Source organism: Sturnira hondurensis, unplaced genomic scaffold (genome assembly GCF_014824575.4).
Source record: "Sturnira hondurensis isolate 20B ecotype Veracruz unplaced genomic scaffold, ASM1482457v3 Scaffold0016663, whole genome shotgun sequence".
NCBI lineage: Eukaryota > Metazoa > Chordata > Mammalia > Chiroptera > Phyllostomidae > Sturnira > Sturnira hondurensis.
This window is the reverse complement of record NW_028089294.1, coordinates 14,160,948-14,175,064: the sequence shown is the minus strand read 5'-3', so window position 1 is coordinate 14,175,064 and position 14,117 is coordinate 14,160,948. Positions and strand designations below refer to the sequence as shown.

The following is a 14,117-nucleotide window of genomic DNA, read 5'->3' as shown; positions in this document are numbered from 1 at the left end:
ATCTCTCTTAGAGCCTACACTTTGGCACTTAAATCCATCCCCTTAAGCTCATGCACATTTAGGGGAGCTGGCATGGAAGTGTGCCCCACTTGAGCAGGACCTGAACTGGGGCCTGTGTCCTAAGTCCCCTCTGTGCCGTGAGAACTGGGAGGCCTTTGGCCTGAGCAGGCTGCTCAGCTGCTCAGACCCAGCCCTGTGGAGGCTTCTGAGTGGAACCGGACGCCACTCCTGCATGCACCCCTAAGTCAGCTTTGTCCTGCGGGTGGACCCCTATCAGGACCGACCCCAGGCAGCAGGACTACAGCCTGTCTGTCCTTGCCGGGAGAGTCAGCAGCCTCTCCCCCCACCCACAGAGCGGCATCTCCGGGTTCTCCTACTGGCACCAGTACCAGCAGCGTGAGGACTTCACAGTGGTCGTGCAGCCTTTCCTCCAAAACACCCTCGTCCCTCTGAACGAGGTCAGTGGTGGGCAGGTCTGGGATGCATGTGTGTAGAAGCCGTATCTTAGGCAATGGATTCTCTCCTCTGTATGGGTTTGTTTTTTTTGTTTTTTTTGTGTTTTTTTTGCTTCCCCTGCATGCATTCTTGGAGTGCAATTGCAGCCTAGCTGCACTAGGAAAGAAAAGGAGAAAACCAACGTTGGACCAAGTTTCTGAGGCACGGCTCTGCTCTTTGCTGGATTGGGATAGAATAGAGATCCTCCTAAAAATATTCTTTTTCTACCATGAGGTCAGGGATGCTGAAGGGAAAGGATGGACTGTGGGTAGCTATGACTCATGTCTATTTAAAAATAAAAATCCGAAAACTGGGGAATTTCTCCAACAGTATCCGAGCCAGTTGCCAGCAAGATTGGAAGGAGAGATGCCCAGGGTGCTTGCAAGGTGGGGGGTGGGGGCAGGGAGCAGTATCCTTGTTCCAGGAAGATAACCCCTTGCCTTTGGCTACAGAAAGGGGGAGCTGACCTCTCCTTCTTCTCTGAAGACTGTTTCCACTTCTCGGAACGTGGCCATGCCGAGATGGCCATCGCACTCTGGAACAACATGGTGAGTGCCCGCGGGCCACCCCAGGGTGTTGGCATCAACTACCTCCTGGCCGACAAAGCGCCTTTCTCCCCAAAGCTCAACAGGGCAGCACAACGTGTCTGTCCTGACAGACTGAGTCCCTCAGTAATGCCCCAGTACTGTGGGGGATAACTGCGTAGTCAGAGACACTGGATGAAAGTAACGACGTCAGCCCCTGACCGTGTGATCTGGGGCAAACGATCCTCTCTCTGGCCATCTGTGTCAACATCTGTAAAAACAATGAAAACGACACAGATCTCAGAAGTGTGAGATAATGTGTGGACAGCACCCAGCGCAATAATTAACATTTGACAAATGTCAGCCCCATCGTTCCAGTCTCAACACATCCTCAACTAGTGTTTCTTTAAACAGCAAAGAGGGGAGAGCCACCCAGCCTGTTTTGCCAGGCTGCCACCTATCCTTATTCTTTCTTAAGGTGGTAAAGGGACCCGTGCCATGAACATAGAGCCCCAGGGCCACAAGAACACCTGGCCTTGCCCCTGCCCTTTATGGCTGGCTACTCACTGCTGGACAGTGAGCCACATTTGCCCAGAGCTGGACCAGTAGCCCCAGTAGCTGTGTCCTCTTGACCAGAGCAAGGAAATGCCTTTCCAATCCACAGGTGTCTTTTGATTAAGTCTCAGTGGGTAACCCAATCCCCCCAAATGTGCATGTCCCCTCATTTCTCCCGTGCGGACTAAACACTCTGCACTCCTGCCCGTTTCGCTGCAGTTGAGACCTGCCACCTGCGCTGTGCAAATGTTCCCATACCTGTCGGCTCACGCAGGTGGCCCAGGGTCTCACTCAGCGGATGCACAGCACGGCTTTCTCCTGAGCTGCACCCCTTCCTGCTCTCTAGCAGCCTCCCCCCCTCAGGACAGAAGGCACACACAGCCACATGGCCGCAGCAACAATGCTACAGGGAGGCCCATGGCCCCCACCCGTCCCTGTCCCAGCCATACTTTAAATTTTAAAAACAAAGCAAAACTGACCTAAAATCATCAGAGAATGCCTTCTCCTATGCTATATAATTTGGGGGAATAATTACAGAGTCCAGTGTTTTCATCCCAAACCATCTCAGATAGAAAACTGTTGCACCGTGCCAACTCTCCAGATTCTTTTCTTACTGGCATTTCACCCCTAGGGGAATGAATAAGAGGTTCGTAGAACTAAAAGGGCTCTTAGAAGTTATCTAGCCAGAATACGCAATAACTAAAACACAGAGACATGAAGCAATTTGCTCAGGATCACACAGCCAGTTAGTGGCAGAACAGGAAACAGAACCCAGGTCTAACTGCCTAGTGCTCTGGACACAGCACCACCTGCCTTCCCAGTCCCAACAGACAAGCACATACGTGGCCGGTGAATTCACGTCTCGTAATTAGAGCCCTGTGACACAGTGTCTGCAGGCTTTGGCTGATGCTCCCAGCGTCCCCGACTGTGGCAGTAAACACACTTCAAACTTCTCTCTCCAGCTCCTCCTCTCTGAACGAATTATGCTTCTTCCAGAGCCTTTTGCAAAGCCAGAAATATCAGCAGGAAATAGCTTTCTCTTCCTTTTTATCCTTTTGTCTTCTTATCAAGTTTTTCTTTTTCCTTTTTTCCCCCCTGATGCCTATTCCTTCACCGCTGGCCACTTCCTTCTGTCAAATCCCATTCTCAGGTACTCTCCGCATCTCCCAGGCTCCGGGCAACAGCCTCACCTCCTGACTGCCCTCCCGCTGTCTCTGGGCTGAGCCCTCTCCGCTCTGGCTGTAGAGTGGCATCATCTGGAGACTTCTAGAAACAATGTCTGCCTACACCCACTTGGGAAACTCTTGGGCGTATGTACCAAATCTGAACGTATAGATCCCCTGTGACCCAGAGATTCCCCTCCTGGGCATTTCCCCATCAGAAAGGAACACACAGTTTCACCAAGACATGCAAGACAGCATTTGCACGGCAGCACCACTCAGAGTCCCCAGACGGGAAACTCCCCAAGTGGCCACCAACGGGAGGGTGGATCAAGAAAATAAAAATACGGCGGCAAGCCCTGGCCCAGTGGCTCGGTTGGTTGGAGCATCGTCCTGCACGCAGAAGGTGGTGGGTGTGGTCCCCGCTCAGGGTGTGTACAGGAGGCAACACGTTGACATTTCTTTCTTTCTAAAATGAGTACACATATCCTCCTATGAGGATTAAAGAAACTGACTTGTTCATACAATGGAATGCCTTACAATGAGGAGAAGAAAACCTCAACAACCCATAGATATACAGAGAGAGATAGAGATATATGTATTTCAAAAACAAGCAAATTAACATGTGGCCTTATTGAGGGTGACTCACACCTGGAGAGGGTGGCGGGGCTCTGAGCACTGACAGCGTTCTGCTCCTTGACCTGGATGCACGTTACATGCTATGTTCGCTTCATCACAAGTCATCAGCTGCTCACTGATAGGAAAGGGGAGTGATTTGTACCTGTTCCTGTATGTGTGTTAGCTTCATTTAAAAGTTTACTGAAAATAAAAATTTCCTGGGCCTCATCCCCAGAAACTCTTCATCTGGGATGGGTTTAGTATGTTTTAAAAGCATCCCAGGTGATGTGATTAGAGAGGCTTTGCAGAGGATTGTCTGAGACCTATTCGCACAGAGCAACCACAGTGGCCTGCAGCAATGACAGTATGACCAAGTCTCACCCTGCTTTCCAATCCACAAGGCCCACCCCTCCCCCAGGGAGAAAGGCCAGCCCCCCCCCCCACCTGCACAGCACACCAGGCCCCCTGGGACCTGATCCTGGCTACCCTGTCTGGCAGCCGCTCTGCCACCCTGATTTGCACTTGGCGATCTAATAAGGAATGAAGTTTCCTGTGCTGCCTGTGCTGATTCTGCCTGTCTGCTGTCTGCTGTCACTCAGCCCTTACCCCAGACTGCCCTTCCACCCTGCTCCTCCTGACTCTTCCCCACCTCACCACTCGACTTCGGTGCCAGCTCCCATAGAAAGCCTTCTTGAATCCCCAGAGTGTCCTAGAGGCCCACCCACCCCCATTGCACCCTGGCCCAGGCCTGTCACTTGGCCCTTCACTGCATGTCTGGCTTCAGAAAGGTGGGCTCTAGGGAAAACAGCCCCATTTTCTGTAGCCAACCCCAGGCCTCCTGCCCTGAGCTGTTCCACACAGGGCTCTGTGGCTCCTCTCCATCCATCCACTCACTCAGCAACCACAGTGAGCATCACTGTGTGCCGGGGACGCAGCAGTGAAAAAGAGGTCCCTGTTCTCATGGTACTTACAGTCTAGTTGGAATGAAACAGATAAACGAACAAGTAAATGAAGTAGGTCATTTCTGACCACATTCAAAGCTTTTAAAAAAAAGGCAAGGTAATATGACAGAGGGTAATGGTGGGAGAGAAGGAGGCAACACGGGAGAAGCAACATGAACTGGACAGGCTGCCGGGCATGTGAGGTCAGGTCCAGAGTTCCAGGCCGAGGAAACAGGGCCTGTGCGGGTCCAGAGTTAGGGATGAACTTGNCAGGCCCCCTGGGACCTGATCCTGGCTACCCTGTCTGGCAGCCGCTTTGCCACCCTGATTTGCACTTGGCGATCTAATAAGGAATGAAGTTTCCTGCGCTGCCTGTGCTGATTCTGCCTGTCTGCTGTCACTCAGCCCTTACCCCAGACTGCCCTTCCACCCTGCTCCTCCTGACTCTTCCCCACCTCACCACTCGACTCCGGTGCCAGCTCCCGTGGAAAGCCTTCTCGAATCCCCAGAGTGGCCTAGAGGCCCACCCACCCCCATTGCACCCTGGTCCAGGCCTGTCACTTGGCCCTTCACTGCATGTCTGTCTTCAGAAAGGTGGGCTCTAGGGAAAACAGCCCCGTTTTCTGTAGCCAACCCCAGGCCTCCTGCCCTGAGCTGTTCCACACAGGGCTCTGTGGCTCCTCTCCATCCATCCACTCACTCAGCAACCACAGTGAGCATCACTGTGTGCCGGGGACGCAGCAGTGAAAAAGAGGTCCCTGTTCTCATGGTACTTACAGTCTAGTTGGAATGAAACAGATAAACGAACAAGTAAATGAAGTAGGTCATTTCTGACCACATTCAAAGCTTTTAAAAAAAAGGCAAGGTAATATGACAGAGGGTAATGGTGGGAGAGAAGGAGGCAACACGGGAGAAGCAACATGAACTGGACAGGCTGCCGGGCATGTGAGGTCAGGTCCAGAGTTCCAGGCCGAGGAAACAGGGCCTGTGCGGGTCCAGAGTTAGGGATGAACTTGAGGTGTCTGAGGAACACACAGGGTGTGTTCCTGTGGGGTGAGAGGGGAGCAAGGTCAGAGCGGGGAACAGAGCCTGGTTCTGGGGTGGCTTTCGAGCCATGTGAGCCGGTTTACTCTCTGGCTGCTGAGCAGCAGTGGACGAGAAGGAAGCCGGAGTGGATCGGAGAGACCACTAGGAGGCTGCTGGAGTCCAGAGGTGGGGTGAAGGGGGCTGGGACCGAGGGATGGCGTGAAGGAGGAGAGAGTGGTCAGATTTGGAAGCTGTTTTAGACTGACCATGAGGTGAAAGAGGCATAAAAGGTGACTGCTCAGTTTGGGGAGGTGGGAGAGAGAAGGAGGCTTGGGAGGGAAAAGTCCCAGTTCTATGTTGGAGGTGAGAGGTGCCTTCCAGGTACCCACCCGGTGTTATCAGGGAAGCTGTTAAATGTAGGAGCCCGGCACTCAGAGAGTCGGTCAGGGATGGAGAGCTGGGAGAAAACATGGGGGTCATTAGTGTGGGGGTGGCGTTCACACCACGAGTTTGACTGAGAGCTCCTGGGGAAAGAATAGGCAGAGGAAAGGAGTGCAGGACCCACTGCCCAGCCCCAGGACATCCATCCCAACTCCGACACCAGCAACAGAGGAGGATGAGAGGGGGGGAAGGGAGGAGGGAAGTGAGGAGAGCTCCATGTCCAGGGAGCCAAGAGAAGTGAGTGGTTGGAAAGGGAGGCATCACCTTTGACAAGTGCTGCTGAAAAGTCAAATAAGATGAAGACAAAAAACTAAAAAAGTGACCATTGTCTTTGGCAAAATAGAGGACATACTCGACTCTGACCAGAGCTTTAGTCAAGTGAGGGGACTGGTCAGAAGGGCTGTTAGAGCGGAGGGGAGGTCCAGAAGTGTGGCCAGTGACTACACACGACTCTTCCCAGGGTCACGAGAAGTGACGGCAAAGGCTGCTGGAGGGGATGTGGGATCAAGGGGGGCCGGTTACAGGCTGGGAGACAGAGCAGTGGTTTGTGCTCTGCTGGCGAGGAACCAGTAGAAAGGAGAAACTCATGCAATCATCAAACCCATCCGGTCATTGCCTCCCTCTGCTCCACTTAGTTTCTGGGTTCCTGGAATATCATTGGGAATCACCCAACCCGGCCTTTAGCATCTACGAGGTGCTTCTGCTACAATAGTGCTAAGTGGAAATAATAATATCTTGCATGTGCAAGCCGCCTCCTGCTCACACGGGCTTTCTTGGCATTTTCTCTTTTGATGCTCACGACAACCCAGTGTAGAGTGGTCAGGACAGGGTTTAATGCCCTGCAGCTGACCTTCGGGCAGTCTGGGAGCCTGTCTAGAAACTCACAGTCGGTGTCCACAGAGGCAGGACCCCAGCTGCTAGGCCCACTGTGCTCTTCCCAGGCACCATGCTGTCTCTCCCAGAGCAGCCCTTCCTCTGTGCTACTCAGGAAGTGGGAGAAAGGCTTTAAAATAACAACAAGCAAGACTGTGAGCCAGGTGTGATCATTGGCTGGCAGAGTACTTTCACTTACCTCATAGGCAGTACCGAGGGGTCAGGCACCCATGAGGTCAGGAACAGGCAGGGACGCAGATTAGAAGGTAGTGGAGGCCAGATGTTCCGGGCAATTGAATAGCTGAGGGTGCCAGGTGTCCATCTTTCTTGGGACTGGCCACATGTCAGGGGAAAGGCCACTGGCTGAAGATGCTGGGAGGAGAGGGTACAGCAGCTTCCAGCTCCTTCTCAGAGGGTCCAAGGATCAACACAAGTAGGCAGAACCTCTGCGGACCACAGTTGCTCCCGGGAATGTTTTGAGTAAATCTTTTACTCTATGGGAAAATCATACAAAGATGCTCAGGTGAGAAAACCAGATTTCTTAGCGTTGATGAACCAAATGTGGTAACGGTGTCATAGTAAACAACGTGTTTTCAAAGTTTCCCTGAAATTGACTAGCCCCACACACTTCAAGAAGCTGGTAAATAGGATTATCACCATCCTATAAATTGAACATGCCCAGCGTCTGCGATCGCAGCCACCACAAGGGGAGCAGAAAATGCAGGTCTGGGCCCTGTGTTCCACTCACTGTGGCCCCTAGACTGGTCAGTCTGTCCTGAGCTTCAGTGCACTAGGACATGGACTTGGGGACCAGTCCTGAATTTGGTGGACTCTGACCTGTAGTTCTGTGAGCGAGAGTAGGTCCAGCTCTGGCCCCAGGGCTGCTGGTATCTGTCCAGGGTCTTGACTCTTTGCTGGTTTCAATCTTGCAAAGGGAGGGAGTTCGGGTAAGACACTCCTCCCAGCTTCGAAGGGAACCAGGGTTTCATTTTTCTCTCATCAGCTGGAACCAGTGGGCCATAAGACAACCTCCAACAACTTCACCTACAGCCGAACCAAACTCAAGTGTCCCTCCCCTGTGAGTAAGCGTCCTGCCTGTCTAGTGTGCACCACATGCCTGGGGATCTTGGTGGGGGGGTGACAAATCCACCTGGGGACAACACTGGGAGGCTTTGGCATGCGCACCTTCATTCACTGCCACCATTCTCAAATCTCACCTCTCCTCATCACTCCTGGCCAAGTCTCAGCTCCTCACAGTGTGTGTCCAAGGGTGAGGGGAGGGAGAAAGCCACGGACTGAAGCAGGAAGAGGCACTCAGGGGAGACACGAAGCAGCAGTGCTGGCCAGAACCTGAGTCACCCTCTACCCGGAGGGGTCTGAGTCACACTCTGTCTTAAACAAGGTTGAGGAGCTCTCCCAGGCCAGGCATGCCACTGGGGGAGGAGGGGAGTGAGGTGGGGCGGGGTTGGGAGGGGGAGGAAGGGAGGCAAAGAGAAATAAGACGCCGTTGTCTGTTCTGGGAGGCTGCCATTCTCTTCCTCCCTTTTCACCTCTGCTGTATTCCAGGCTTGTACTGCCTTCACCCAGGCCATCGACAAAGTCCCTCACTCACTCCCCAGCTCCGCTCTCTCCCTCCACCCACCAAATCATTGCTGGACATGGAGCAACATCCCTGGAAGTGACTCCAGTGTTATTGAGACTGCTTATTACCCTCCCCGTTTCCCTCTGCCCATTGAAGAGAGGCACCTGAGACCCTCTCTGTTCAGTCGCCTTAGACACTCTGCTTCTGAAGCTGCAGCAGCGTCCCAGATGAGCCCCATGACTGCCTTCTGCTTCTCCTGGAGGCCCAGCCCCCCTGCTTCACCTATGGAAAATTTTCACATCCTTCAGGCCTTGTCTGGGCTACTGTTCCACCTTATCTCACTCTACCGTTCCACCCCAGAGACACACACCTGCCTCCCGCCTCTGTTTTCTGTTTATACCTCTGTTAAGACACTGACAAACTCCTTTTATCTCTTGGTCACATCTTAGCCCTCAGGTGCTCTCCCAGCTCCCAGCACAGGGCTCAATAAGCAGGCGCTCAATGAGTGCTCCCTGGGAGGAGCTGTTCCAGGGAGGCAGGCCCACACGCCGCCTCCCCCACCTCTCTCATTTTCAGTTCTCCAATCTACTACAGAGCCAGCTGCCCTTCCACACAGAGCTTCTCTGCTCCCCAGGCACCCCCGGATGGGAGGATGGGGACAGTTGTCCAAGGGGGCCTAGGAGAAACAGAGTTGGGGGCTCTGCCAGCAACTCATTGGTCACTTGTTGGCTCCCAGTCCTTCAAAATCGGGTCAACCGGAAAGGAGATGCAGTGAGACGTTCCAAAGAGGTTGCAGCAGGCTGTTGCCCACTCTGGACACCCCTCCTCCTTTGGAAGGCCGGGGCATGGTGTAGATGAGGGATCTTTACACACGGAGGTGCCATGGAAATGCACAGCCTCCCCAGGACGGGGATCGGCAGGCCTAAGGTGGGCAGATGGGTGGTTTCGGAGGCCCTGGACCCCCGACCCTCTCCTCTCCCACAGGAGCGCCCTTACCTCCACACCCTGAGGAACAGCCAGCTACTCCAAGACCAGGCTGCAGCTGGCCCTGCGGTGCTCTCCTGGGCTGCACCAGTGGCGGCCGGAGGTGGCCTTGTCGTGGGAGTCGGCACAGTGATGGCCTGGAGAGCCGTGAGAAAGCGCCTGAGGGGAAATCTTTCAACGACATTCTAGGCCTGCCAGCTGTACGGGGGCGGGGGGGGGGGGGTGCTCATCCAAGGTGCCCCCTGCCACACCATTTCTCACCAGCCCCCTTCTACCTCAGCCACCCCCAGCCGCCCCAGAGAGCCTGGCTCAACACCTGGTGACACAGGACCCCGAAAGGACCACCCGACTCACTGAAGCCTGGGGCCTATGCTCCTAGAATTGGCAAATTCAAATAATGGCCAAAGCCCTTCCTCTCTTGGGTTAACGTGCTTGAATCTCTCCATCTGCTCAGTGAGACAGTCGTGGGAGCTGCCCAAGCATCAGCTGACCAGAGCCTGACCAGTCCTTGCCGGGATCCAGCCCAGCACCGGAGGGACAGCTCCTCAGTCGCCAAACCCACTATTTCAAAAAAGGGAAAATGCTGGTCACCAGGTGGTGGCTGAAGCTTGGGAGCTGGCTGGCCACCATCCAGTACACTCCAACACACACCTGTCGCGCACCTGCTTTGTATCCAGGACAACGCAGACACTGCAGTACCTCCGAGGCCGCGAGGTACCTGACCAAGGAGACAATCCCCTTTGAAAGACGAGAAACTTGGTGACAGTGTGAAACTCAGCCATGGGACATGGATGGGCGAAGGTGTCCAATTGCTCTCAAGACGAGGAGCCGTTCCCCGGGACAGGTTCCCTGGGAGAGGGCAATTTTGAAATGCCATTTTAAAAAGCAAGAGGACTGGAACATGCGTAATTCACATGTCCTCAACCTTGATTTCCTCAAGGTGCTAAGTTTAGGAAAGACTTCCTCTTTCTACATTACCAGGTTGCTGAGAGAGAGCGGGAGTGTCTCAAGGTACAGCCCCCCACTAGGAGCGAGGCTCTGAGCTGGATGGGCGTCTCGCACGGATTGTTCCTTTTGTCCTGCACAGAAACCCAGGGAGCAGGCACGGAAAGAGTTTTGAAAGTAGAAGTGGTGGTTGCTCAGCGTTGTGAACATTCTAGATGGCACTGACTTTTCCCTTTAAAATGGCTGATTGTAAGTCCTATGAATTTCACCTCAATAAAAAGCAAGCAAACAAACAAAAGGAATCCATTACCACCTGCACTGTAAGATCCCACAGCCCGGGATGACAAAGAATGGGAGTTAAAACCCCAGATGTTCCGTTTGAATGTGTGGCCTTTCGAGCAAACCCCATCAGCAGCCTGAGCCCCAGCTTCTCAGACACCCTCTATGTCACCTCACAGCACTGCTGGAAAATGAGAAACATAGACAAACGTGCTCTGTGACCACATTCTGCACATGGAAAGGACTTATTTTCTCCCCTGTGCAGAGTGGAAATAGGGTCCAGGCTGCCAGGGAAGTGGGGAGGTCCAGAGACAGGTGTGGGAACTGGGCAATAGTGTATGGGTGAAATTGCTTGCCTTCCTCTTGTGAAGGTTCATCATCTTCCCTCCCCTGCAAAACAGGGTAGAGTCCCCAGAAGACCTGGCTCCCCTCCCAGTGTTCTGTTGGCTCCAATTTCTGTTTCTGTGTGATGGGGATAGCAGACCTGCTCCACTTCTTCCTATGGACCACATAGTTTAGGACAGAACCACACAGCCTAAAGAACTGTCACATCCCAGCTTGTGCTCCAAGCTTACCATGGTGTAACGACAGAGAGAACCCATTAAATCCAAAAGATCCTTCCCCCGACGCCCCTTTCCCTCAAATTTCCATTCTTCCAATAGCTCCCACTTTAGAAAAGCCTGGGTCCCCTCCCTTGGGCTGTTGGAATTTATGCTACATGAGTAATCCTTGAGCCTTCGGTCTGAAAATTAACAATAATAGTAAAAAAAAAAAAAAAGTGATCCCAGCCTCGTAACCAAGGAACAGTTGTCACAAAGAGCTGTCCTTTCTGGAGGGACACAAGTCAGGCCCCCTACATCCCCACCAAATATATGCTAAAAAGCCAGCCTTTAACGATACATAAGAGTACCTACTTGGAACTGGCAGGAGTTCACCTACGTTGGCTACATGCCCTGCCCTTCACCTGTGGGAAAATGTTCCATCTCATTAGGGCAACACCCAGGGCCTCACTGGGAACGAAGTCATCGCATCCTGGGAAAGCTACATTCCACGTTCCTCTCCACAGGGGCTTTTTACACTCCAGAGAGATTAGTATGGATTGAATTTGGTCAAAAGCTTCATAAAGGACATTGAACTTCAACTGTGCTCTGAAGGATGGAGAGATGGTTTAGTTAGAGGCCAAACAGAAGGGGGTTGTAGAGACAGCAAACTCTATTCAGTGGAAGGATGAATGAGCCTGGTGCATAGAGAGGACAGTGAGAAAGCCAGAGAAAATGAGGATGGATAGATGGGCCGGATACACCGGCGTTAGTGGGACACTCTGGGAAAGGTAAGGAGTCACTGGTGATCATGTTGTTACAGTGGTTGTAATGTCAGGCTGCATTTGATTTGAGTCTGTAAATGTTATTGGGAAAGGTTAGTGCAAAGAGATACAACACCAAAAAGAGCTGACCGACGGTTTGCACTATGACAGACTCCGTGGTGCACAATAGTGAAAACGTCTGCATCCCTTGTATCATCCCCTGTTTATGGAGGAGAAAACCAAGACTCAGGAGGAGGCTGGCCCAGAGTTGTACTTCCATTACACAATGGGACGTTCATCAAAATGAGACTCGTGTCAGGGTAGGGGGAAACCCCTAACCATAAAACAGATCATTCCTGTGGTGAATTAGGCCCAACTGCAAATAAACGTGGTGGAAAATGAAAATCCAGAAAAGGAGGATATTGTCCTCACAAGGCTAGGATGGCACCATGGGCTCCTCTGCTTCCGATTGGTCCAAAGAATGCTCATGAATAAGCTATGGTTTTTTTTCATTACTGAAAGGAACTATGGTATTTTACAAGGAGTGTGTGTGGAGTTGTAGCAGCAGACAAATCCTTGAATGAAGACACAATCCCTGTGAGAATCAGCAGACACAACAAAAGGCAGGATTAGCCCCGCATCTTACATAACAGTCTTATAACAGTACTGAAGACAGACTGTAAGTTTGTTTAGAAAGATGAAAGACCAAAGGACTTTAAACACAAGATGACAATAAAACATTATTTTTTAAATAAAGGCAGAATTACAAAAGAACTAAGAACAACTAGAACTTCTAGCAATCAAATATATTGATCTTGAAGAAAAACAAACTTCTGGAGATATAACAAATTAAATACTTGGTAAACCAACGTTACTTCCTGTGTATTCTGTGTATTTGCTGTAGACCGGGCGTTGCTTGAGCGGTGAGTCTGCATTAGTCATCGGTTCCCACAATGGCCCACTGAGGGACAGGCTGCCATCGCCTCAATCTCCCAGACACTGTGTCTTTCCACTCTTTCTGTGAGAATTAAATGAGATAAAAACGACAGTTCAGAAGACAGGTATTCAATAATTAACTTCTTGCCCACATCAGTGTTAGTTCCAATAGATCATTCAAGGGGCTTTGTAACATTAATATAATACTGAAAAGACATTTGGCACCGCCTCCTTTCAGGTGCTGTCATCTTGGGTGGGCCCTAAACGTGGGGAACGCTTCTGGGTCCAGGACACAAGGTGGGACAGGCCCTCACCACCTACCCCAAAATCAGCTGGGAGGCAGCTGCTCCCCCTGCCCATCTGCCAGGGGACTATTACTACAAAGGTCTGGTTTCAGGTTCTGTTTATTTCCTAACTTGGTGTCAAAGGTTGAAACGGGCCTGGGATCCACAACTGCAGCTGGAACTAGTGCCCCAAGCCAGCCCCCACCCCCCCAAGACTGTCCTGTCCTGGCTGGGACGAAGGACTGGCTCTTCTATTTGTGGGGGCCAGTGCAAAATTAAAATACATGACCTCTTTGCAGAAAAATTGTGAAGAACGTTAAGACAGCAACAGCGGAGCATTAAACCAAGTGCGGGGCTTTTCTGAGCCCCTCACAGACCACATACCCATGAAGCCGGCCTGCCTAGACCATTCAGTCCTCTGTGCTCTCAAAGCCAGAGCAACTAAACCCACGTCCCTGTCCATGGGGAGCGGAAAGGGGTAGGCCAAGGGCTCAATCCCCTAGAGAAGGCGGCACCCTGGGCCCTGTGGCAGAGCCTAGGAGGCTCTGCCCAAAGGGAGGCCTATGGGGCAGCTTGGTTTTTTTCCACTTACTGGAAAAATAGCTCAGAGCATATCTCCTGTGACCAGTAGATCGATGATAAAGTCATTATATGTGGAGGTTCAATTTCGACCCTTCTTTTCCGCTTCTATTTTTGTGACTAATTTTTCCCATCAGGGGACATGATCGGGATCTCTGGGTCTGAAATCCCCTGGGGAGACAGGAAACACAAGCAGTTTCCAGAGCTGTCCCCGGGGCCACTGTCCTTCCAGAAGAGGAGGCACAGGTACCTGGGAAAGCAGCACAGACATGGGTTGGTTTCTCATAAGGCTGTTGTGAGAATGCGGGGAGGGCCTGGGTGCAAAGCCAAGAGCACCAGGCAGGGCGGACACAATGCATTGAGCTACTACGAGTGGTATTCAGACGAGAAGTCCAAGTGAGAAAATTGAGGACCCTTTCGGTGCTCTGCCAAATGTCTATTTATTTATTGTTGTTTTCCCCCCGAGTTGGTATCTATATTGTTTCTATGACATAACACTTCGACCAGTAGGTGTCTTCATTCATTCCATCAGGCAGCCCATCAGCCTTACAGAGTCTCGTGATCACGTGTCCTGTGTGAGCCGCCAGCAAAC

The 14,117-nt window shown here is 52.0% G+C and overlaps 1 protein-coding gene across 1 annotated transcript in view; it reads left to right on the top strand.

The window, feature by feature from the left end:
* Positions 1–12,796, top strand: part of PLB1 (phospholipase B1) — a 116,278-nt gene extending 103,482 nt beyond the window's left edge. Inside the window, exons 55-58 of the mRNA XM_037066904.1 lie at positions 354–458; positions 948–1,043; positions 7,637–7,711; positions 9,200–12,796. Of these exons, the coding sequence (XP_036922799.1) occupies positions 354–458; positions 948–1,043; positions 7,637–7,711; positions 9,200–9,388 (465 nt within the window). The 3' untranslated portion in view covers positions 9,389–12,796. The remainder of the gene's footprint in view (positions 1–353; positions 459–947; positions 1,044–7,636; positions 7,712–9,199) is intronic.
* Positions 12,797–14,117: the final 1,321 nt, after the last annotated feature.